This window comes from Mytilus trossulus, chromosome 13 (genome assembly GCF_036588685.1).
Source record: "Mytilus trossulus isolate FHL-02 chromosome 13, PNRI_Mtr1.1.1.hap1, whole genome shotgun sequence".
Lineage (NCBI taxonomy): Eukaryota > Metazoa > Mollusca > Bivalvia > Mytilida > Mytilidae > Mytilus > Mytilus trossulus.
In genome coordinates, this window is record NC_086385.1 from 329525 (window position 1) to 357502 (window position 27978).

A 27978-nucleotide genomic window follows, 5' to 3' on the forward strand; every position below is an offset into this window, starting at 1 on the left:
GTTTTAAAAGAAGAGTAGATACATGTTTTTGATGTCGCATTGCTTACATGCTAAAAACAATGCAACAGCTGTGTGTACTTTTTCATTTATGGCACTTCTAAGCTAAAATGTTTATCAAATGAAATGTGTTATTAACATGAATTATAACAATATAGATTGTGTTATTGTATTTTAAGCTTGGCCTTCTTAATACTTGATTCTATGTCGCAAATGTCTCTTATTGTTTCATTGCTACCCGTCGGTAGGTCAATGCAATCTGTGACATAAAATATAATTTTACGTAGGCCAAGCTTGAAAAACTATGCAGTTATCTCCTAAATCTTCAAATAAATGCTAGAACTAACCAATTGCATGGGAGTGATGATTATCTAATCATTTAATAATAGTAGAAGAATTTGACAATTAAAAAAAATGCATATACTTCCAAAAATACTGATTGATCACATAAAAGACTTGTTTTGTCGTATTTAGTTAAATATTTTTTTTTATTATGCCTACAATTGTACTTATATCAGAATTTCAAATTGATTGTTTGTTTTTTTAACAACATTTTCCAATAAATAGTTTTGTTTATCATTCTCCAACAACATATGTACACAAACATGTACCTATTGGAAAAATGTATAAACCAAGAATTGGTCAACGATAATGTATTATTACTTCACTTTCATTTCGTCCTTTTCCAGTATCTACTCTACATTTGTAAGTGCCACTGTCACTTATCTTGACGTCATGAATAATAAGTATGTTTGGATTGTTGCCCTTTGATTCGTATTTCATTCTATTATTGCTTTTTTTATAGTTATGATTGTCATAGGCTACATTGTACTTAGTAACCGGATTAAGATTTGACGTGAGAGATATGAATACGACACTTGTATGGTATATTTTTGGCGATAGAGAAGAACGGAAGTTATTTTCAAGTGTAAACCACTTCACTAGTTTTATTTGTTATTGATCGATTCATCATTCACCCCGAACACGTTGTTTTGATCATTTACGGATGATATAGGATACATGAACTCTTACATTCTGAATGTACTGTATGTGCCTGTCCCAAGTCAAGAGCCTGTAATTCAGTGGTTGTCGTTTGTTTATGTGTAACATATTTGTTTTTCGTTCATTTTTAGTAAATAAATTAGGCCGTTGGTTTTCATGTTTGAATTGTTTTACATTGTCATTTCGGGGTCTTTTAAAGCTGACTATTAGGTATGGGCTTTGCTCATTAGTGAAAGCCGTATGGTGACCTAAAGTTGTAAATTTCTGTGTCATTTTGATCTCTTGTGGAGAGCTGTCTCATTGACAATCATACCACATCTTCTTTTAATATATCTTCATATATATATCAGGATAGAAATTTGTACACCAGACGCTTTCAATCTACAAAAGACTCACCAGTGACACTGGAAAGCAGCTAATAGGCTATGAAATATTTGCCACTGATAACCAATTATGAAACTTTTTGTTTAAAATGGATAGATGTACGCAGAACAAAAATATCCCAAACAAGTTTTGAAGACCTATTGTTGGCCTTCGGCTCTTTTTTCTTCATTTTGGTCGGATGTTTGTCTCTTTTGCATATTCCCCATTTTCAATCTCAATTTTATAGATATTAGCTTAAATAAAAAAAAATGTTATTTTGCTCCATGTAATAGGTACTATTACAAATGTAAAGACATCTTCATAACAAAAAACTCAATTTCAGCAGAACTTTGATTCTACTTAAGCACGTCCTTTTATACTTTTTTTATAAATACTCAAACTTTGCCATATTTCTTTTAATTAATCTTCAGACTTCAATTTCGAAATAAACCATAATACTAAAAGAATCTCATAGAACCCTCAAGGAAAAGATAATGTGTGTTTTATTTAAGTAAATATTGAAGAAAAAATACGTTTATATTATCAATAGGAAGTTGAAAACATATTTTTGTATTTTTTATTTATAGAAATGTACAAAATAATAATCGGAGTATTTATAGCAGGTTGCCACGATATCACAGAAGCAAGGGTTCGAATACCACTGAGGGAAAATACAAATTTGCTTATGAAATTTAAAGTTCTTATATTATAATTCTAAATTTGAGACGAATAATACATTTTTATGTATCTCAGTATAACCACGTGTTATCCGATGGATAATGTCTGTCATAAATTTGTCACAAATTCAAATTCAAATATATTTTATTGCTAATCAAAGCGCCCACAAGGAGCAGAACAATCAACATTAATTACATACAAATGATTACAAGTGATTCAATATGATTAAGACACAATGTTATAAAAGAAAATAAACCAAAAAAAATATCTATCAACACAAATACAAGAATACAACAAGCACAGTGTTTAACAATATAAGGGGGGGGGGGGGGGTCACTGGGCATTTCTATATCTATATATTATTTAAGGAAACTTTCCTAAATGAGGATAAATTTTGCAATAATTCTCCGAGTTTCTGGAATATGAAAGTATCTTCAGAGGACATAAGCCAAATAAATTGTGATTTAATATATAAACCACTGAAATTTTTAAACCGTTGTTTTATTTCATTTAAAAAATTGAAACGAATATTTGAAAGTTTGTGGCACTGAAGAAGAAAATTAATTTCATCCTCAACCTCAGTACCACACAATTTACAGATACGTTCTGACACTGTCAGACTTTTGTACCTTCCCCTCTCAATCTCTAAATCGTGAGCACTGATACGGAATTTTGTTAAATGATGTCTATATCTAAAATTTTCCTGCAAAAGGTAATTTTCTAAGCAAAATCTGCTTTTAAAAAGTCTATAAGTTCTGAGCTTGTTACCATATAGTTTATTGCCTCTGAAATCATTATTAAGCTCAGTTTGCCATATTAAATCATATTTTGATTGCATCTTTTTACATAAATAGTTTTTTAACTTAGTCTTTAAATTAAGTGCATAATTTTCATTGATGCTAAAGTATTTAAATAAAGTTTGAATACTGGTATACCAGCTCTTTTTCTGCTCATCATGTAGAGATTTTGAGAGGTTGAAAGCCTCTTTTAATAATAAGTCATCAGATTTTTTTAAACGTATATAATATTTAAACATATTTAACAAAACCTCCAAAAATAGAGGATATCTGCCAAGTTCACCCATAACTGCAATATTAGTTGCTTTTTTACTTACTCCAAGTATAAATTTACAAAAGCTTAAATGAGCCTTCTCTACTGCCAGGTCTCCACATAGTTTTTTAAAATAGTTATCCCCTTGAGTGTTTAGTTTGTGAAAGTTAAAGTCACCCCATATTTCACTGCCATACATTAAGACTGATTTAACTGTATGGTCGAAAACATGAATGAGAGTTTTTATTTTTGGTTTATGACCTGAGAAACATTTTTTAAGTTTAAATAAGGCCTTTAACCCTTTATTATACATTTCATGCTGGGCATCTGTAAATTTGCCATTAATACTAAATTTAACACCCAAGTAGGTATAATTTTTTGTGTTCGTTAGGGGGGTATTATTTAAATGAAATTGAGTAGAAAGAAGTCTACCAGAATTGCTAAAAATCATGACTTTGGATTTAGAAATATTAACTTCCAGTCCCCAATTATTGCAATAAATCTGTAGTTTATCAAGACATTCTTGTAGACCCCTAGGAGTTTCAGAAAGCAAAATTAGATCATCTGCATACATCAGACAATTAAGTTTTGTATTATTTAGTTTAACTGGAAAGCAATCCTCATCAAATATATCTGGAATATCATTAACAAAAATGTTGTACAAGATGGGACTTAAATTATTTCCCTGTCTTACTCCTATAAAAGATGAAAAAGTGTCAGTTACATGATTAGGGTCAATTTTCACTGACAATAAAGTTTTACTATATATATCTTTAACAACATTATAAAATAGATCACTAACACCAAGTTTTCTTAATTTATAAAATAAGCCTTCATGCCAAACTTTATCAAAGGCTTTTTTAAAATCAATAAAGCAGGTATATAAATGTTTTAAACCTGTCTGAGTATATTTATCAATAAGACATTTCATGACAAACATATGATCTGAAGTACGCTTGCCTTTGCAGAAACCAATTTGCTCAGGACAAATGATATTTCTTTTAATACAAAATTTTTCTAATCTTTTAGTAAGAATTTTTGTAAATACTTTACTGAGACAACTAGTCACAGTTAGTCCACGATAATTTGATGGATCATCCTTTGAACCATTTTTAAATAAGGCAGTTATAAAACCATTAGCCCATATCTGAGGATAGTTTCCAGTTGAAAGTATTTTATAAAAAACATGATTTAAACTTTTAATTATAAAACTTTGACTGTTTTTTTATCATTTCATTTGAAATACTGTCTGGGCCACATGATTTTTTATTCTTTAAAGTATGAATTGCATCCGAAATTTCTTTATCTGTGATAAGGATGTCTAACTCAGTAAAAACTTTAGCATTTTCTAAATTATGTAAAAAATCTATTATATTAGGAGAAGGAGTTACTGGTTTTTTGTTAAGATCTTTAAAATATTCAGCCCACTCCGTGCTTGTTATATTTGATGATTTTTCTGTTTTTTTGTCTGAATTTTTAAGTGATTCTAATAAAGTCCAATAACTTTTTGGGTTTTCCTCACGCAAATTATCAAGTTGATCTATAAGATCAGCACGGAATTCTCTATATTTAGTTTTTCTTGCTTTTCTTTATTTTTTCAGTAAAGCAAAGAATGAGGATCTAATATAAGGATCTTTGTTATATTTTTTAAAAAGCTTTTCTTTATCGCATAACTGTTTTTTCATATTTATAAGGGGAAGGTCAAACCATTTTGGCTGTTGACTTTTCTTCACTTTAGCAGTACTATTAACCTTTTTTATAATCTTTTTCTTAATAGAAATATTAGCTGCCTCTTAAAGGATATTATTCAGATCTTGTATCATAATATTTGAGTCACCAGTATAATTTGTATTATTAAATGTTTTTATTTTTTCTTGAACTAATGGTGAAGCTAGAGCATTTTGGAATTTCTCTGTAGAATTTTCTTCCCATATATATTGGTTTGGTATAGAGTAAACATCTTTTTGCACTGCATTAAATATACAGTTAACTTTTAACATTGTGGAACCTGGTAGTGATCAGAGAGGTCGGCTTTAAAATCATGAACCTTAAAAAATAGTATATTACTTAAAAGACTTTCGGAGGATAAACCACGTTAAGACGGTTACATATAACACTTATGTTTTTAATTCACATTGTCTATGATCTGTGGAAGCAGTGAGAGTGTACCAAATGTGATGAATTGAAGCCGAAATTATCTTTCATCTTATATGTTGCCATCATACGAATTCAACTTCAGATTTTTTTCAATATATTAGTATATATGAATACTTAATGAAAACTATGTTCCAAAAAACATATGATACTATGAGGAGATGTATTAATTATTTTTTAACATTTATTTTTTTGTTCGTCACATGATTACCACTGCCCGATGCATTATTGCAATAGAATATTGCGGCATAAAAAGTTTCGTCTTTATATCAATCGAATTCCTCAGTAGCTACATGTATGTTTAGAATTGTAAACTACTCAAGTCCTGACTAATATTAACACTGCATTGTATTGATGTGTGTAACATTGTTTCATAAAAGACTTTCTTTATTATTTATATATTTCAGCATTACCTAAGATAGTTGTAACAACGCAGCTTATTGAAATACTAAAAAATGGTGAAAGCATCGAATTATCTTGTAACATATCATCGCGATATAAAACTATTTCCGTCAATTGGTTCAAAGGATCAGATAAAATCATTGAAAATAGGAAGAAATACCAATTAAAGGGTAACAATCAAAACATACTTTGTATTCATGACGTCAAAGTTTGCGACAGAGGCACTTACAAATGTAGAGTAGATAATGAAAAAGGTCGAAATGAAAGTAAAGGAATAACGGTAGTATACTGTAAGTAAAAATACATTATCGTTTAAAAATTCTTATTGTGTCTTCTTTTTTTTTAAATACATGCCTGTGTGATTAAAAACGTGCTGAACATTACGAAATATTGTACAACAGAAACAATCAATTTCAAAGTCAGATATGGTTACAAATTCAGGCATTATACATGCAGATATGAATTGATAATAATAGATAAATTATTTCGGACAACTACATTTGCAATTACGACACTGGAAACGCAGAAAAATTGTATATAGAAGTTATTACGAAACTGAATATTAAAGGAAGTTAAAAGAATAAATGCGATTCAATAGGTTTTCTAATCTATCTAATAAAATTCTACAATGAATTCTGTTCTGTAATAACTAAGTATTTTGTTTATTATTATTCGCTTACTTGAAGATTGTAATTTATTCGCATGTAACAAAGATACGAATGTTAACTGGCTTAAAAGGAAAGCAAATACCTACACGCTAAATATCAAAACATTATGTATTGGTTTTTTTTACTATTTTAAATCAAACAATTTCAAATATGTTTACAGCCATATCTGGACAGAAAACAAATATACGAGTTGCTTAAAGAAATATATATCCTTGTGATAACACATTATGATTCATAACAAGAAACACACAGCTCAAACTATCAATCATAGTCGAAGTTACTTAGAAAAATGAAAAACAATGTGATCTAAACTTTCAAACCAATAACTTTTTAGTAAGCATGGGTCATGCAATATTTGACAAGAAGACAAGGAGGTTCGAAAAACATGACAAAATCAAGATGAACGAAAAACGTTAAGACAATTTACATATTATGAAAATTAATCAGAATGATAAAATATGAAGAACAGGGAACACATTTAAAAAGAGATTAACACTGCATCAAAAGTATTTACATATACCTCGATACACCATTTTCAATGCACCATACATCATTTTAATGTTTATGCATATATAATTTCCTGTTTATACAAAACGAATTCCTCGAGAATTGTACACCATTGAGGTGTGGACTAATATTAAGATAACATTGTATTGATTTGAGACACATATTGGTTTGTATCCTTATCTAATACAAGATACAAAGCAATTTGACTTTTCTTTAAATGTTTCAGCATTACCTATTATAGCTGTAGAAGAGCAGCTAAAAGAAATACGTACAAATGGTCAAAGCATCAAATTATCGTGTTACATATCGTCAAGATATAAACCTACTTCTATCAAGTGGCTCAAAGATTCAGGTGAAGTCAGTGACAATAGGAAGAAATACGAATCAAAAGGCAACAATCTAAACATACTTACTATTCATGACGTCAATGGTAACGACGGTGGCATTTACAAATGTAGGGTAGATAATGAAAAAGGATATAATGAAAGTGAAGAAATAATGGTAGAGTACTGTAAGTTATAATGCATTTTTAGTGAAAAAATCATAGTATACCTATTTTTATAAAAACGTTTGTGGATGGAAAAGGTATGAGGGAAAAAAAATTTTACAACGAAAACAATCAATTTGAGAGTTGGATTTGATTACAATTGTCGTCTTTATAAATGCAGATATTCATTTTTTGATATTAGATGAATTGTTTGTTACAATTACAGGGCTTATTTCAAAACAACTGGAAACGATGCAATAGGTTATATAGACGTTATTACAAAGCTGAATATTTCAGGATGATACACAATGAATGTGATTTACTATGTAGTCTAATCTTTTAAACGAAATACTTAAAAGGAAGTATGTTCTGTAATAATTCAGTCTTTGTTTTTGTTATAAATGTTAATTTGTTGTATTGACAAATTCATCTACTATAACTATATGATTATGTTATCAGCACTTCCATGCAATGTGTTTGTTCTTGTATTTATTAAAAGCTTTTACGTTATATATATGTGGCAAAGACACTCAATGTCAGCAGGCTCAAGCTGAAAACATACTCGTACATGCTAAATATCAAAACATTGTGTGTGGGGTTTTTTCTGTTTACAAAAATTAAAAGAAAATACATTTTCACAACATTTTAAACAATTTGTAATAAATGTATACGCATTTTGAATTAGTAACAAAATACCTTTATTTTCAACGTTCTTTTTTTGGTTTGCGATGGCTTTGAGAAACGTTAAACCACGCCAAAGAACAAACCAGGAAATACATATCAATTATGGATGTCACTTAGACAACTTAACAAACACGTTATGATATTAAACAATTAGTATTTGAATAGGCATGGGTCATGCATTAAAACAAGAAGAAACATGCATAAACAAGACAATATAAAGGACGGCAGAAAAACGACAAGTGATGACAATCCTTATTTTATGAACATAATCAGAATGCCAAAGGATGGAGAACAGGGAACCCATTAAAACAATTGACTAACACAGCAGTTTACACACTTGCAAATGCCAACCTACGTTATCTCCACTGCATCATACATCATTTCAATATTGCTGCAAACAGAATTTCCCTTTAAACATTTATACAAATTGAATTCCTCATCATACGGTATACGCTATACTGTTAATTATAATCCATTCAAGTCCTGAATAATATTAACATCAAATTGTGTTGATTGCTCGTTCTGTAGCATTATTTCATTAAATATGAAATCAATTTGAATTGTTTCGTATATTTAAGCATAACCTGAAATAACTGTAGCAAAGAAGCGAGTAGAAATACTTAAAAATGGGGAAAGCTTCGAATTATCCTGTTACATATCATCAAGATATAAACCTACTTCTATTAAGTGGTTCAAAGGTGCAGATGAACTTACTAAAAAGTTATTGGTTTGAAAGTTTAGATCACATTGTTTTTCATTTAACTTCGACTATGATTGATAGTTTGAGCTGCGTGTTTCTTGTTATGAATAATAATGTGTTATCACAAGGATATATATTTCTTTAAGCAACTTGTAGATTTGTTTTCTGATCAGATATGGCTGTAAACATATTTGAAATTGTTTGATTTAAAATAGTAAAAAAACCAATACATAATGTTTTGATATTTAGCGTGTAGGTATTTGCTTTCCTTTTAAGCCAGTTAACATTCGTATCTTTGTTACATGCGAATAAATTACAATCTTCAAGTAAGCGAATAATAATAAACAAAATACTTAGTTATTACAGAACAGAATTCATTGTAGAATTTTATTAAATAGATTAGAAAACCTATTGAATCGCATTTATTTTTTTTAACTTCCTTTAATATTCAGTTTCGTAATAACTTCTATATACAATTTTTCTGCGTTTCCAGTGTCGTAATTGCAAATGTAGTTGTCCGAAATAATTTATCTATTATTATCAAATGCATATCTGCATGTATAATGCCTGAATTTGTAACCATATCTGACTTTGAAATTGATTGTTTCTGTTGTACAATATTTCGTAATGTTCAGCACGTTTTTAATCACACAGGCATGTATTTAAAAAAAAAGAAGACACAATAAGAATTTTTCAACGATAATGTATTTTTACTTACAGTATACTACCGTTATTCCTTCACTTTCATTTCGACCTTTTTCATTATCTACTCTACATTTGTAAGTGCCACTGTCGCAAACTTTGACGTCATGAATACAAAGTATGTTTTGATTGTTACCCTTTAATTGGTATTTCTTCCTATTTTCAATGATTTTATCTGATCCTTTGAACCAATTGACGGAAATAGTTTTATATCGCGATGATATGTTACAAGATAATTCGATGCTTTCACCATTTTTTAGTATTTCAATAAGCTGCGTTGTTACAACTATCTTAGGTAATGCTGAAATATATAAATAATAAAGAAAGTCTTTTATGAAACAATGTTACACACATCAATACAATGCAGTGTTAATATTAGTCAGGACTTGAGTAGTTTACAATTCTAAACATACATGTAGCTACTGAGGAATTCGATTGATATAAAGACTAAACTTTTATGCTGCAATATTCTATTGCAATAATGCATCGGTCAGTGGTAATCATGTGACGAACAAAAAAATAAATGTTAAAAAATAATTGATGCATCTCCTCATAGTATCATATGTTTTTTGGAACATAGTTTTCATTAAGTATTCATATATACTAATATATTGAAAAAAATCTGAAGTTGAATTCGTATGATGGCAACATATAAGATGAAAGATAATTTCGGCTTCAATTCATCACATTTGGTACACTCTCACTGCTTCCACAGATCATAGACAATGTGAATTAAAAACATAAGTGTTATATGTAACCGTCTTAACGTGGTTTATCCTCCGAAAGTCTTTTAAGTTATATACTATTTTTTAAGGTTCATGATTTTAAAGCCGACCTCTCTGATCACTGGCAGGTTCCACAATGTTAAAAGTTAACTGTATATTTAATGCAGTGCAAAAAGATGTTTACTCTATACCAAACCAATATATATGGGAAGAAAATTCTGCAGAGAAATTCCAAAATGCTCTAGCTTCACCATAAGTTCAAGAAAAAATAAAAACATTTAATAATACAAATTATACTGGTGACTCAAATATTATGATACAAGATCTGAATAATATCCTTTATGAGGCAGCTAATATTTCTATTAAGAAAAAGATTATAAAAAAGGTTAATAGTACTGCTAAAGTGAAGAAAAGTCAACAGCCAAAATGGTTTGACCTTCCCCTTATAAATATGAAAAACAGTTATGCGATAAAGAAAAGCTTTTTAAAAAATATAACAAAGATCCTTATATTAGATCCTCATTCTTTGCTTTACTGAAAAAATACAGAAAAGCAAGAAAAACTAAATATAGAGAATTCCGTGCTGATCTTATAGATCAACTTGATAATTTGAGTGAGGAAAACCCAAAAAGTTATTGGACTTTATTAGAATCACTTAAAAATTCAGACAAAAAAACAGAAAAATCATCAAATATAACAAGCACGGAGTGGGCTGAATATTTTAAAGATCTTAACAAAAAACCAGTAACTCCTTTAAATTCTCCTAAATTAAGAATTTTTACATAATTTAGAAAATGCTAAAGTTTTTACTGAGTTAGACATCCTTATCACAGATAAAGAAATTTCTGACGCAATTCATACTTTAAAGAATAAAAAATCATGTGGCCCAGACAGTATTTCAAATGAAATGATAAAAAAACAGTCAAAGTTTTATAATTAAAAGTTTAAATCATGTTTTTAATAAAATACTTTCAACTGGAAACTATCCTCAGATATGGGCTAATGGTTTTATAACTGCCTTATTTAAAAATAGTTCAAAGGATGATCCATCAAATTATCGTGGACTAACTGTGACTAGTTGTCTCAGTAAAGTATTTACAAAAATTCTTACTAAAAGATTAGAAAAAATTTGTATTAAAAGAAATATCATTTGTCCTGAGCAAATTGGTTTCTGCAAAGGCAAGCGTACTTCAGATCATATGTTTGTCATGAAATGTCTTATTGATAAATATACTCAGACAGGTTTAAAACATTTATATACCTGCTTTATTGATTTTAAAAAAGCCTTTGATAAAGTTTGGCATGAAGGCTTATTTTATAAATTAAGAAAACTTGGTGTTAGTGATCTATTTTATAATGTTGTTAAAGATATATATAGTAAAACTTTATTGTCAGTGAAAATTGACCCTAATCATGTAACTGACACTTTTTCATCTTTTATAGGAGTAAGACAGGGAGATAATTTAAGTCCCATCTTGTACAACATTTTTGTTAATGATATTCCAGATATATTTGATGAGGATTGCTTTTCAGTTAAACTAAATAATACAAAACTTAATTGTCTGATGTATGCAGATGATCTAATTTTGCTTTCTGAAACTCCTAGGGGTCTACAAGAATGTCTTGATAAACTACAGATTTATTGCAATAATTGGGGACTGGAAGTTAATATTACTAAATCCAAAGTCATGATTTTTAGCAATTCTGGTAGACTTCTTTCTACTCAATTTCATTTAAATAATACCCCCCTAACGAACACAAAAAATTATACCTTCTTGGGTGTTAAATTTAGTATTAATGGCAAATTTACAGATGCCCAGCATGAAATGTATAATAAAGGGTTAAAGGCCTTATTTAAACTTAAAAAATGTTTCTCAGGTCATAAACCAAAAATAAAAACTCTCATTCATGTTTTCGACCATACAGTTAAATCAGTCTTAATGTATGGCAGTGAAATATGGGGTGACTTTAACTTTCACAAACTAAACACTCAAGGGGATAACTATTTTAAAAAACTATGTGGAGACCTGGCAGTAGAGAAGGCTCATTTAAGCTTTTGTAAATTTATACTTGGAGTAAGTAAAAAAGCAACTAATATTGCAGTTATGGGTGAACTTGGCAGATATCCTCTATTTTTGGAGGTTTTGTTAAATATGTTTAAATATTATATACGTTTAAAAAAATCTGATGACTTATTATTAAAAGAGGCTTTCAACCTCTCAAAATCTCTACATGATGAGCAGTAAAAGAGCTGGTATACCAGTATTCAAACTTTATTTAAATACTTTAGCATCAATGAAAATTATGCACTTAATTTAAAGACTAAGTTAAAAAACTATTTATGTAAAAAGATGCAATCAAAATATGATTTAATATGGCAAACTGAGCTTTAATAAAAATAATGATTTCAGAGGCAATAAACTATATGGTAACAAGCTCAGAACTTATAGACTTTTTAAAAGCAGATTTTGCTTAGAAAATTACCTTTTGCAGGAAAATTTTAGATATAGACATCATTTAACAAAATTCCGTATCAGTGCTCACGATTTAGAGATTGAGAGGGGAAGGTACAAAAATCTGACAGTGTCAGAACGTATCTGTAAATTGTGTGGTACTGAGGTTGAGGATGAAATTCATTTTCTTCTTCAGTGCCACAAACTTTCAAATATTCGTTTCAATTTTTTAAATGAAATAAAACAACGGTTTAAAAATTTCAGTGGTTTAGATATTAAATCACAATTTATTTGGCTTATGTCCTCTGAAGATACTTTTCATAGGAAAGTTTCCTTAAATAATATATAGATATAGAAATGCCCAGTGACCCCCCCCCCCCCCCCCTTATATTGTTAAACACTGTGCTTGTTGTATTCTTGTATTTGTGTTGATAGATATTTTTTTGGTTTATTTTCTTTTATAACATTGTGTCTTAATCATATTGAATCACTTGTAATCATTTGTATGTAATTAATGTTGATTGTTCTGCTCCTTGTGGGCGCTTTGATTAGCAATAAAATATATTTGAATTTGAATTTGTGACAAATTGATGACAGACATTATCCATCGGATAACACGTGGTTATACTGAGATACATAAAAATGTATTATTCGTCTCAAATTTAGAATTATAATATAAGAACTTTAAATTTCATAAGCAAATTTGTATTTTCCCTCAGTGGTATTCGAACCCTTGCTTCTGTGATATCGTGGCAACCTGCTATAAATACTCCGATTATTATTTTGTACATTTCTATAAATAAAAAATACAAAAATATGTTTTCAACTTCCTATTGATAATATAAATGTAACAAAGAAAAAAACGTTATTTTTTTGTGAAATTGATTCATTCATGTGACACGCAATATATTTCGTTTGTAAAATCTATATAAAAAAATAATGTTCCAACTCCTCAGCAAGATTGACCTTAGATGGATTTAGCTATTACTATTATATATTTTTAGGCACATAACTCTAAACGAATTTCAGTACTTATATATACATGGTCTTACCATTTATTTTTGAATATTCATGGGGAAGGTAAATCGGAAGTAACAAAATTGATAAAGTGTGTTGTTTATTAACTGTAGTGTTACATGTGTTTACTTACCATAAACTACTTCGATATCTTTACTTGTATACGTAAAAAATATGGTATCAAGAACACATGTATAATCTCCTAAATCATTTTTGTCTACATCTTTAATGGTCAACTCTAGATGATTCTTGTCAAATTCATATTTTGTTGTATTATCTCGACAGCATTTAATTTTGTTCTTGCCTTTGTACCATTCAATTGACTTCACAAAACACATACAGATTACACTAACGTCACAGGTTAATGTTATAGATTTGCCATAGTCCGTAGCAATATTTTCTCCATTCGTTGTTACAATGATGGTCGCTAAAATATTGCAAATATGATATTGTTTACAATCTACATGAATGTTCGTAAATGTATATCTCATATATCAAATGTACTGAACTGTTTTCTCCCTATAATTTATTATCTTAACGAGAATTATCTACACAATGATAAACAAGGTGCAGATGGTACCACATATATATTATGTAAGCTAGTTTTTATTAGTCATGAATACAGTTATAGCGAATCTTACATTTTAATTTACACCCTTTAATTTTCTTCACTTACACTTAAGACATATTTGAAATATGTTTTACAACTGCACACTAAATAATTACAACTAATTAGGCTCATATGATTACTTACATTGATCGGCATACAGACCTGAAACATGTGATCATATTCAATTTATATAACATATATAGAACGTTTTTGTTTGTTTTTGTTTGTTTTCAAATTTAATTCTGTCTTAAATTGTTTTTATTCTCTCAGGATTCAAAATGTAAATTGAAAACCCTCATTTGAGTTATGTAGGGGGAATAAAACGCATATTCTTATTGGAAAATGATATAATTGTACGATCGACACCAACAGCTATGATCGAGATCATTTGTTTTGTCGATGGTACTGTCTTTAAAATTATCGCATTTAATTGGATTCGTATGTATCTTTTACCAGACTGAGTATAGTTGCACAACTCTTAAATCTTTGTACATAGTTCCTGTTTCTTTACTATTGTATTTTTCAAACGACCTGGTGTCCTCAACAATTGTTGGTTGATTGTAGTTTATGTTGATATATATGTCATGTACAAGTTGAAATTTTGTACAGGTAATAACATGTACAACAATAGTGTACATGTTATAACCTGTACAAAATCCGAACTTGTACACGAAATAAATAAGAAACTACCTTAATATATACATATGATAGATATAGGAAGATGTGGTGTGAGTGCCAATGAGACAACTCTCCATCCAAATAACAATTTAAAAAGTAAACCATTATAGGTTAAAGTACGGCCTTCAACACGGAGCCTTGGCTCGCACCGAACAACAAGCTATAAAGGGCCCCAAAATTTCTAGTGTAAAACCATTCAAACGGGAAAACCAACGGTCTAATCTATATAAACAAAACGAGAAACACGTATATATTACATAAACAAACGACAACTACTGTACATCAGATTCCTGACTTAGGACAGGTGCAAACATTTGCAGCGGGATTAAACTTTTAATGGATCCAAACCTTCTCCCTTTTTCTGAAACAATAGCATAACATCACAACATAGAAAACATACGATAAAATATCAATATGCAGACTTAACTCAATCAAAAAACGTATGATTACACAATGAACGAATAAATTTAAAACAATATAGAAAAAAACACCATTGTAAATCATATAACATAGCTTATTATGTTCCTTTTCGACATTGATGTTACAAATTTGTTTCTTCTTTTTCGTGTCAATAATACTCTTCAACTAAGAATTTTAGTCTGCTCTGTTAACTTTTTTTTATTAGAGCGTCTAAAGACCTTTGGACAAAAAACATGCGTCCATAAAACAATTAGTTTAATCTTGGTTTCTATAATGCGTTTTCCCCCTGCTTTATTCACGTTTGCAACTGGAAACTAGTTAGAAAACGTTAAAAAGAAGAACGTCTGTCATTTTAAGTTAATAAAATTATTGAATTGTTTAGCCTGGTTATCAAATTCATATCATTTATTTTCATTTCAAATATCAACAAATTGATTTGAAATTGGGAACAATTTCATCGTATTAATATCAGGCTTATTTAATCAGGTCAAAACTGCCTCATAAAAATCTGCACTTAGATGGTGTAAACTTTCTGTTTAGGTGATATGGGAGCATCAATTGAAAATTACTTCATACTTGACCAAAAAACGTAAAACATATTGTTAAACGTTTAATAATATAATAATAAGCATTTGTTCAAGCTACACATGTGACAAAAAGGAAAACAACATTATATGATTAGAAGCTAAACTAAATGATAGAAGTATTAAATAAAATACAAGAAGATATATAGCCATTTAATCTGTGCAAAATTCACATTGACACTTCTAAATGACTGTTGAACTAGTTAACTTCGACATAAATGATTGGCTTATGTACATTGTAAATAAACTCATAAAAAATACCAGGACTAAATTTTGTGTATACGTCTACAAAAGACTCATCAGTGACGCTCGAATCCAAAAAAGTTAAAAAGGCCAATTAAAGTACGAAGTTGAAGAGCATTAAGGACCAACACTCTTGAAAGTTGTGCCAAATACAGCTAAGGTAATCTATACCTGAGGTAGAAAAGCGTTAGTTTTTTTCAAAAATTCAAAATTTTGTAAACAGTTAATTTATAATTATAACCATATCAATTATAATTCATGCCAGCACAAAAAGTGCTGACTACTGGGCTGGTGTTACCCTCGGGTTAATAAATCTCCACTAATAGAAAGTTAACCATATGCATTTTATTTCAAAATTCCTTGCTAGATAGTGTTTTCATTTAAATCTTACCACATCTTCTTATTTATTTCTAATATTGAACGTTTTTGTTAAAACTTACCAGAAAAAATTATCATAATCAGCACTGCAATAGTAAAGTAGACACAGGGAAGCCTATATTTTCTACCTAAAATGATAATGTACAAAGTCCGATGTTTAATGTCCTTAAACATGCAAAGTACAAGTTGTATGATAAAAAGAAACTTGTGTTTGTACTTCAAATAGACTATTAGAATTTAACAATATTTAACAAAATGTATTATCTAAATAATTTTCTTTAAATATTCTATTTTTGTATAGAGAGATACCAGAAATAATCGTTTTTTTTTAAACTTTCACCTAATGACAACTTACATTCATGACGCGTTTGAAATCCATGTCAACATAACTCCCCTGTTCATTAAGTCTTAAATAAAACTAATCATATTTTGTGAATTTGATTTTGTTCAGGTTAAGATGTGTCTGTATAAGACAGTGTTATAATCATTTGGCTGAATACACAGTGTTTTGCAAAATTTTTATAATTTGTGTATGTGTACGTTAGAATGTTGACATGTCTCTAAAACATCATATTCAATTAAGATAGTCACATGTTGAAGTTGAGAAATATAAAATCACTAAACCATGTTAACCCCGAAAAATAATTTACCTCTTCTTTCGCCATCGTAATCCAAACTTTGTTTTCTTTTGTGTATTTTTTCATCCACCGATGATATTGATTTATTATTTTCCGGTAACCTGTTAGAACAAAAAGTAAAATCATCAAAATATCTAACTCCGATGAAAATCCAAAAAATTAAAGTCCCTAATCAAAAGCTCAAAAACATAAAAAGAATGAATACCAACTGTCTTATTCCTGACTTGGTACAGACAATTTCTTATGTAGAAAACGGTGGATTTTTAGCTAGATACACTTTCCACTTTTATGACAGTAGCTTAGGTATAAATGTCACAAAGAGAGGTACAGCAGTCAACATTTTGTTATTATCTTAATCACTTTAAAAACAAACAAATATGTAACAAAGAAGCACAAAAAGGCATAAAGACAAAGCACATTATATTTTATTTTAATAATCTCATTTTTCCCTTATTGGCCCACAAGTTCATTTTGAACTGGTATCAATGAATCAATGAAGTGTTTAACATAAATGATATAATGTACGCTCAGAGAAACAAAAACATCTGTGATTCAAAGAAATATATATATTGCTTTATGAATAGAAAGTTTAGTTAGTCTCATATATGTTATGACAAGTTATTTCAATTAATAAATAAAGTTCGTTCAATGCATAAAATGTATATCAAGAATAATTAATGTCAATTTGCTCCTAAACATAACAGAGTTTAGGAAGCGCATTAAGTAAGTTAACCAGCAACTGCAATCATATGGTTTTACTAATTATGTCAGATATTATATTATTTTCAAAACCTTAGGAACAGTTTGTTTGTTCTAAATCATTATATAGCTTATTAGCCGAAATAAATAAAGGCAACAGTAACATACCGTAAGTAATGTACCGATTGAGAGAAAACAAATCCGGGCTATAAACTTAAACCGAGGGTACGATCAATTATAAGATGAAAACAACACAACAACAGAAACCCTGAAGTGCAACACACACATGAACGAACTATATGATAACAACTGCCTTTTCCTGACTTGGTACAGGAAATTTGTAGAGTGAGAAGTTTAGCTTTATAAAACCAGATTTAATCCACCATTTTCCACATTTGAAAATGCTTGTTCAAGTCAGGAATATGACAGTTGTTGTCCATTCGTTTGGTGTATATTATTATTTAATTTTGCCATACGATTGGTGATTTTCTGTTTTGAATTTTCATCTTTTTTTGTGATTTTATTTTTGAACCTGGGTTTGTGGCTAGCCAAACCTCGAATTTTTATAACAAAATAAAATATAACACTTAATTGACAGACACCATGACATGACAGCACTGCAGTACAAATACACGCAACATCATTCAGGACAGAGAAAAACACAAATAAACAATATACTGTGGATTCATTATAATTCGTTGGATACCAATTTTCGTGGCTTTCGTGGGTACAGGTGAACCACGAAATTAAATGTTCAACGAATTACAAAATTTCTATAGGATTATATGCAGACTTTGGCGAAACCACGAAATTAAATATCCACGAACATGCAAGTTTTTGGTATCCACGAAAATTGGTACCCAATGAAATAAATGAATCCACAGTAGTAGTTTATTTCGATGCTAATAGTTATCAAAGATACCAGGCGTATAATTTAATACGACAGACGCGCATTTCGTCTACAGAAGACACATCAGTGACGCTCAGATCAAAATAGTTAGAAGTACAAAATTGAAGAGCATTGATGACCCAAAGTTCCAAAAGATGTTTCACATCAGGCTCAGGTTTTATCTGCTTGGGATTGGAAAATCCTCAGTATTTAGAATAAATCATATTTTTACACACAGCAAATTTATACAAATTACCATATAATTGATATTAATGTCAACACAGAAGGGTTGACTAGCCACAGCATCAAAACTTTTACTTATTCATTATCTAGCTATGTCGGTATTTTTTCTATATCAAACTATAAAACAAATAAATCGTGCACGTTTAGTTGCTTAAAAATAAATGTTTATAAATAAACTGGGAGATTAGTTATATTTACTTTAACATATGAATAGAAAATAAAAAAAAAAAATATAATTACAACTACAATCGATAAGACATTTCACAAATTCAGATCAGAATTACAAATATATCATCAAAACTTAATACATGAATGTTGGATAAACAAAAATATTAACACATCTTATAGCAATGCAAATTTGCACTCAGTAAAACAGTCATCTTACGGAATAGGTCATGTTCAGTACTTTAAAAATGACATAAATGGTTAACCACAATCTAGGACGTGGTACAAAAGTCCTTAGTTAGTTTAGACAAAGACACACTGTATTGATCAACCAATTTGTTACGGTGTCCATAAAATTTACAAATTGTCATTTTAATATTTCCTCATCATAACTTTGTTGGAACAGTTTCTGCGTAAGGAGTACATTTCTGTATATGAGGTCTGTATAGTATACATAACACATGTAAATGTATTGATAATTCGTTATCATTTCCCAGCAACCAACCAGACCCGGGTAACACATATAAAGTTAAACATCATCATAACCTATTCCGATAAACATGATAAATTTTTGCATCATGTTTTTCGTTGTTGTACACCGTGTTCAAGTGTACAACTGTACAAAGAAAATCTCCTCGAATTTTTATCGGGTGCATAATCCGACTGTTTAGAGATATTTGTCGGCGGTCAAATCATCCCAAAAAATTGAAATGATCGGAACAATACCCTTGTCCTGTAACTTCTTTTTATGTCCTTAATCACTGTATTGGTGACATAAGGACAAAGAACTATTTTTCTTCTTTTCTATTATCCCAAAATGTATTTTATAACTCATATGTTAGGCAAAGGGCCGCTTGTTTTCTTCATATGGTCCTCCCGTCATTTGTTAAAATCGATAGTATTTTTGTTATAATAGAAACAAATCTGTTTACAAGACCAAAAATATAGAAATAATATTACGTTACAGTTGAGTTTATACTTACACTGAGCATGTGGCATTCATTATAACGGCTTCATTCGAAGTACAATCATTACCTGTGGTATAAAGAAAATAATAAGCATCAAAATATATCAGCTGTAAAAATAAAATTTATAATTGTGAGGTTGTCATTGAATTATTCAGTAGCTAAAAGATTTGATAACGATAAGGAATGTGACTTCATCACAAACTGGTAGGTTCTTGACCATTTATTTATCTAAGTATGTACACATACATGAACGTACATTTGATCTACCTGTAACTTTAAAATGTATAACAAACGTGATGATTACAAATTATAAACACATTCTCATTTACATGTTTTAAGTAATATAATCCGTTTGTGCATGTTCACACCATATGGACCATATTTAATGGGTGTGCTTCAATTTCTTAGACTTGATTCACGTTACGTGTGTAGCATGTAGAAAATACATGTGTTTTCATCAACATACAATATTCTAAACTAATTATCAATTCACGAGATACTTTTGTTTTACGTTTACCTTTGTTATTACAAGTAGGTTTATAACAGGAACAGTCTTCTTCTAAAGGTAGGCAGTAGCACTTGTTTCTTGGCTTTGTTACAAATGTGTACCCTTTCGAGACGTTGCATCCACATCTTGTGTCATTTTCAAAACTTCCTTTATTGAAAGGGAATTGACCCTCTGCATTACAGAATGACTTTTTATACACGCAAGCACTGCTACCGTCAGTTGAGAATGTAAAAGGTTGATATCGATTTTAGTTGCATCTCGCCTTGTTGAAATTTGGTTGAAACACAAGTTTGCTGCCTGAGATTAAAATAAATGATCATACATTTCAAAGATTACAAGTAGCAAATTACCATGTCAATGCTAGGAAATAAAAATGCATGTGATAGTCATGACCAATTTTTCAATCACCTGTTTCTCATTTTCATATAAGCACGTTTAATACAATATATTATCAGCCTTGTATCTGTTACTTGTTTTTTTTCAAATATATACAATTTATGTCGATTCGCTCTTGTAACATATTTCAAAAGTATTAGACCTTTACAGCTATAACGATTTTCCTCGTTTGAAGCTAAATGTATTTCATAACAGAGGTAAAAAAGTTCGTTGCATTGCAATTATCTACGAACATACTGACAATCGGGATCCAAACGTATCCCTCATCTGATCAGCTTGTTTCTTACATAATAAAGATTTCATACAAAAACTCCTCAACAGAATAATAAAATTTTAGCAATGCTGGTTAGTTTTCAAACCTACTTTCTTCTATTAAATGGTATTCCCTTATAGTATATAAAAAATAATAGGTATATAGTTTGATCATACCGAATTGAACTAATCATTTTGTACACAACATATACATAGTCTTATTTATACGTTAGCTCATATCTAGAACAATATAAAGTTTTTTTTTATATGACAAATAAATGTGACAAAAATGAATTAACGACAACCACTGAACTACAAGCTCCTGACTTTGGACGGACAAATACATTACATGACGGGCCAGACATGTTTGTGAGCACTCACACATATATATACGGGCTTTGTGAATTCTTTATTTTTTATTTTGTGTTGTGTTTTGGGTGATGGCTGTTGTTTGTTCTTTTGTCCTTTTTCTATTTGTTTTGGTATTATCATTTTTCAATAATCGATTTTTATCAATTCTCCTTTGGTTATACCAAAAGGGCTACTTGTTTTTACAAAAGCTTTTACATTGATGAATTTATACTTTTTAATTATAAGCAATACATTCTTTAGAAAAAGTTTGTAAACAACTTAATGTTTTTTTTTGCATACAGCTGAGTATGCATATGCATGTAAACACAAACATCTACTGAAGCTTATAAACATCAATAAACAATAACTGTCATATACTTTATCAATTTTTGGACTCTCAAGATGTATATAGTACATCGCTGTACATACAATGCATGTCACTAAGGTGTTATGCATATACATTCTGTTCCATATTTTGTTATTGGTAATAGTAAGAAGGTTACCCTACACTTGTTAAACGTATGTCAATATTGCATCAATCAATAATGGAATGATATGACGATTATGAAATTTAAAAGGTAAGACCTTTAAATAGATGCGATGTTATTATTTTAATGATTTACAAATCTGCTCGTGCCGTTTTCGTTGTTATTCAACGCTAAATAATTATCTAGGATACCTGAAACGATTTCATTTCACAAAGGATTTTTATTGTTTACTTTTTGAACTTCGAACTTATTTATCCGGTATAGGTCTTTTGGTTGAGGTTAATTTTACTAAAAGTAAATCGGGCATGACTAACTAGACACGCCCTCTTAAAATAAAGGGGTCCAAAATAGGATCGAGAAAAACACCCAGCAAAGTACCATAATTTACAATTTAAGAATTTTGTTTATCCAAAGTGCTTTTTGGTTGCTTTGATATCTTTGGTCAATAATCAAACGGTATTTTGGTGAAAATAGTATCCTGTCCCTAACTGGGAGATGTTGGCTGGAATAGGAATTATTTAATAAAAAAAAACCATACCTCATTCACTTCTAATGGCCGATATTGATTGTTAATTCGTGACATTTGTATGGGCAGTTGTCTACCATGGATATTGTCTTAAAAATCGGGATTTTCAACTATTGTCCTAGCAAAACATGCAAAAATTGCAAAAAATATATTAAAATCAGCCATGCAACTTATTTGAAAATATTTAGCTGACCTGTTTGTTGTTGTAACCATTCAAATCGCTCGTAGATCCTATTTATAATGTTAGTTTAACGTATAGATTGCCTGAAATTCTCACTACATCAGGTATCGCATACACTTTCCTATTTTGATCGTACAAGGCTGTGACGCACCGTATTTATACACATGGAAAAAAGTATTGAAATTCAAATTAAAAAAACACTCTTTATTTTTTGTGACACAAATTGTTAAAAATGAACTAGTTAAACATTATTTAAATATCACATGAGTTTAATCAATAAATATCGACTCGATAAGTTCTTGTCTGCACATGCAGCTACTGTACTCGTAAACAACCAAACAGTTGTTTTCATCCTCATTGTTTTCAACTCTTTAAATAACCAAGTTTATAAAGTTATGTGATTGGAACCTTGTAATTAGTCATCCACAACTCATAACTGCAGCAAGATGGCATATAATCAGCATGAGAGAAGCAGGTATGTCGCTGTGACAATTACACGTGTTTTTGGTCATCAACATTCCAATATAAGTCGTTTGAGAATAAAAATCAGGCAAAACACGATGTTAAAGAGCTTCCGAGATCAAGAATACCCCCTTAAAGATGCTAGGGAAAATCAAGCATAATGAAGGTTGGTCAAAAGGAAACCCAATGCAAACAATACAAACCTAAAAAGAAAGTAATGACCATACAGGAGCCTTTTAACAAGAACAGTTCGAGATCGGCTCATCGCTACTGGTTATCGTGCGATAAGACCATTTAGGGGACCTTTGCCTACGAACAGACACACAGTTGCCCGTATCTAATATAGTGCAGAGCTCGCCAAAATTGGAAATTAGCATCGTGGAGGAAAATGCATTGTTCCCATGAAATTCGGTTAATCTTCCTTGGCCCGATCGTAGCCCGAATTTGAACCATATCGAGCATATACGGGGACTATTGGACGTGAAGTGCACGAAAGGACACCCAGTCCAAACACGTAAGGAAATAAACAATACCCTTCGCCAGAAATTGTTGCTGCTACCTTAGCAACAAATTAGTTGACTTATGGCAGGAATTTAGAAGACGTTAAGTTGCAGTTATCTGTTTGAATGGAGGTTGCGCACAAAGTACTAATTCTTTGGCGTATACCGATCAACCATGATGTGAACTATCATCTATTATGATTTATTTATCTATTTATGGTTATTTTCTTATATGCAATGAAATGTTGTGTGATTTTTTTCTAAAGTACTGGACAGGATAAAACTTTACTCATGCCAATATAAAAAAGAAGATGTGGTATGATTGCCAATGAGACAACTATCCACAAAAGACCAAAATGACACAGACATTAACAACTATAGGTCACCGTACGGCATTCAACAATGAGCAAAGACCATACCGCATAGTCAGCTATAAAAGGTCCCGATAAGACAATGTAAAACACTTGTTTTTTGAAACGAAGATATATTCTGCAAATTTTTTTGAGAAGTGCAAATTAACGAAGACTTATACGGAAAAATCAATGGTGTTATTACACATAATAGGAAATAAAGGTATAAATTATTAAAACAGCAATTCAAATACACAGACAAATCAAAATATTAAGAGTCAACATTTAGTCTTTTTTTAAAGATAGAAAGATGCATATTCAGAATAATAAGCTCAAAATCTTCCCATGACTAAATACCAGTTATACAGAATTAATTCAATAATATTTACCGTCAAATATTATATATCCCATAAAACACATTTCATTTGAAATTAATAACGGTGAAAATTTAAGAAGTTGTAATATAAACCAGTAGAAGAAAAACACCTCAATGTATAATATAACGGTCAGATAAATGACTAACAGCGGCAAATAAAATTAATATTAAGAACTATAACATGTAAATAAGATATTGAGTATTCATCCCGATTTTAATTGGACTGACATGCTGAGTCGTTTTTTTTTACGTGTAAGTTCACAAGATATTAGTTTGCAGGAAGAATAGTCACCCAATCCAGACATATATCCGACTTTGAGCCGACCAGTCTGTGCTCTTACTCTATGATGCCACGTATTTAGCATTGCAATAGTATATGCCATTTTCAACATCTTTGTTTGGCCAGTCGAGATTCATATAAACGACCTCTCATTTTCAAAGGCGAACACCATCTCACGAGACCAACCAGGAGAGCGGTAGTGCAGGATATCATATCAAAACCTCAAGTACAATAAACAATACAGTTTTACAGAATTTCCACATACACTAAAGCAAGTTAAACGTATCTCACCTTAAATGGATGAGTGGAATGATAATTTTAACTACACATAGCTATCGATTTTCGACTTCAGAGTAGATTTCATGGCTCAACGCTTTCGGAAAATTAAAAACTCATGCACCTATTTTTGGAGTGGTCTAAATGTTATCTTTTTTCAATATGCCCTCATTTTCCAGTGGTATTTTTAAGTTCACCATTTGAAACTTTTGGTTTAAAAATGAAAATTCACAATTTACAAATCTTTTTTTTGTGGTCAATTTCTAGGTATTAGTCCCAATCAAAAAGGAAAAAAAAAGCAAAAGCTTAAACACATCAAACGAATGGATATCTGTCATATTCCAGATTTTATAGGCATTTTCTTATGTAGAAAATGGTGGATTGATCTTGTTTTCATTGCAAGCTAAAACTCTCACTTGTATGACAATGGCAAGCTAAACCTCTCACTTGTATGACAATGTCAAGCTAAATCTCTCACTTGTATGACAATAGCATCGAATTCCATTATATTGACAACGATGAATGAATGAAACAAACTGACATAATAGGTAAAAATGTCAAATATACATCATTCAAGATTGTTTTATAATCTTAATCTCTAAAACACCATAACAAATATGTAACAAAGAACCACAAAATGGCATAAATTTGCCAAAGTATCCTACCGTAGTCGTTCATCTTGTCAGTTCGTTAGGTATTTGTGTTTGAACTTAACACACGGGGAAATTCCGCCTTGACGTCACTACGCTACTTCCGGCGTAGAAAAACAGTGCAGAATACGGTTTTTTTTGCAGTTTTGAATATAAAAACATTTCTGAAGGTTAGTTTTCATTGTTGTTCTCAATTATTGCTAACAAATGCCAATTTATGCCCGTTTCAATCCCGACTTCCGAATGTCTAAAAACATTCTAGCATTTCACAAAATCCCAATTCGAGCCTCCATTGATTTGTGTACATTCCATTCAGCGTCATCAATCTTGTGGCAGGCAATAAACGTCAAGCAAATCGTATTTTTAGAATTTTAAAATGACATGCTCCTTACGTCTTTCGCGATTTTCCCGCGAAAAAAGCACAAACAAATGAAAGGAAAACTAATTGAAAAAACGATGACCATGCCATAATTTTGTACAGGTATATAGAGTAGGTTGATAAAAAACAATTTACATTTATTTTTCATAAAATTTTCTTTTTATTTATTATAAAAAGAGCGATATTCTGACCATCATGACTGTAGGTAAATATTCATACAGAATTCCATTGATGTCAAAAGGGATGGCAAAAAAAGAGTTTTCCTGTTGAATAAAACCCAAAATTATTGCAAACTATTTTGAAGCAATATCCCAGAAAAAAATAATGTAATTGCCGTAGACTGAACAATCCCCTAATTGACAGTAGAGCAATTTGATTGGGTAGTACGAATTGACATCACGTGATTTTGAAGCCAATGAAATTTAAATGTAAACAAACAAGGTCAGAAGATTCAGTATGGGACAGCATCGTACATTTAGTTACTGACAAAAAATTATGAGTTACCAAGCTTGACAAAGCATGGTACCTCAAAATTAAAAGCTAAGTCTGCAGACAAAATAAGAAAAAAATAGCCTTAGGATAACGACTTATCATTACACCTCGATACAATAAAAACAATAACGGGCCTACTTACAAAAAGGGCTGTTCAAATCCGCTCGCTCAGAACTGAACAGCATCCTTTGTTATTGAGAGGTATGTAAATATCAATATTAAATAATCATTGAACTTTTACTAATACGTGTATGAAGAAAGCAACTGGCTGCATACATTATTATGCATACCCATAACAAACATTTCAACTAAATATTTCCTTGGATCAAAATTAGCTTTGTTTCAAATATGAGTACACGTTTTATCATGGCATAGGTACGAATACTTTCTTCATTTAAAAGTTCAATTGAGGATATTATTACCTGAGCTGCTAATATCTAGTCCGTCGCAGGTCTCATGGTATGTTTTATCTGGTAAATATAACAAACATACGTATTGTGTTGCACCGCATAATAACTTCCTTGGTCTGAGACGCCATTCTCCTGCAACTGGACATCTTAATTCATATTCCAACGTCACAGCGATGACCTAGTAAAATATTCAAAATCGCGAAATTAGACCTGATATATATTTTCGATAAATTGTGAATTTGCATTCAAGATGTATACTTGATATAAAACAATCTTTGAGTCGTTATTTATCAAATGATTGTTGTAATGTAATTCATATTTCAGTGAACATTATCAATTCCTCTACATTCAGTTAAGTGCGCACCACAGAGAGTCTAATCGTTAACAAGCATACCACTGCCATTGCCCAGCTTAAAGCATCTTCCGAACATTTGAAAGTCCCTACCATGTACTGTTTCCGAAATTACACAAAAAAACATTTAAATTCCGTTTCATCTCCGCTTCGAGTAAGTGTTCTACTTCTAATCTATCAGTGCTTCTAACCACCTCCCTTACTACTATCAAAGAACTGGTTATTAACTTTTGTAATAAAGCTTATGAAAATAATGGTATTAATTATTTTTGGAGTGTTAAAAATTCTTTAGAGGTTTTAGATAAAATACATGCTTTCAATGGTCCTTACAACTCTGTTGACAGTTATGATTTTTCTACTCTGTACACTACACTTCCACACAATCTTATAAAGTTTTTGTATTTGATAAAATGGTTTTTCGAAAAATCACATTGTAATTTTATTTGCTGCAACTCGTTTAAGGCCTTTTTCTGTAACGAAAAAGGAAAGTATGCTAGATACACTTACTGGAAATGTGAGGATATGATTGAAGCTTTAAACTTTCTGCTTGATAACATTTATGTACGTTTCGGCGATAAAGTGTATCGTCAGGTAGTAGGTATTCCTATGGGCACCAACTGTGCCCCTTTAATAGCAGATTTATTT

The 27978-nt window shown here is 30.4% G+C and overlaps 1 protein-coding gene and 2 long non-coding RNA genes across 4 annotated transcripts in view; 1 reads left to right on the forward strand and 2 right to left on the reverse strand.

The window, feature by feature from the left end:
- The window catches only part of LOC134693995 (uncharacterized), a 146048-nt gene that overhangs the window by 77529 nt on the left and 40541 nt on the right, over positions 1 to 27978 (forward strand). The gene's annotated exons all lie outside the window — the stretch shown is intronic.
- LOC134695247 (cell adhesion molecule 2-like) lies at positions 8834 to 16626 on the reverse strand. Its single transcript, XM_063556465.1, has 5 exons — positions 16565 to 16626; positions 14344 to 14361; positions 13723 to 14016; positions 9411 to 9695; positions 8834 to 8871 (listed from the first exon to the last, which is right to left on the reverse strand). The coding sequence occupies exons 1-5, from the start codon at positions 16578 to 16580 to the stop codon at positions 8834 to 8836; spliced, it is 651 nt and encodes a 216-aa protein (XP_063412535.1). The 5' UTR covers positions 16581 to 16626.
- Positions 17153 to 27154, reverse strand: LOC134695429 (uncharacterized). 2 transcript variants are annotated; one of them, XR_010102764.1, is made up of 4 exons: positions 26994 to 27154; positions 20622 to 20909; positions 20120 to 20171; positions 17153 to 17241 (listed from the first exon to the last, which is right to left on the reverse strand). It is a non-coding gene; the product is annotated as an uncharacterized LOC134695429 (long non-coding RNA). The 2 variants fall into 2 exon arrangements; XR_010102765.1 differs by lacking the exon at positions 26994 to 27154 and adding an exon at positions 26271 to 26391.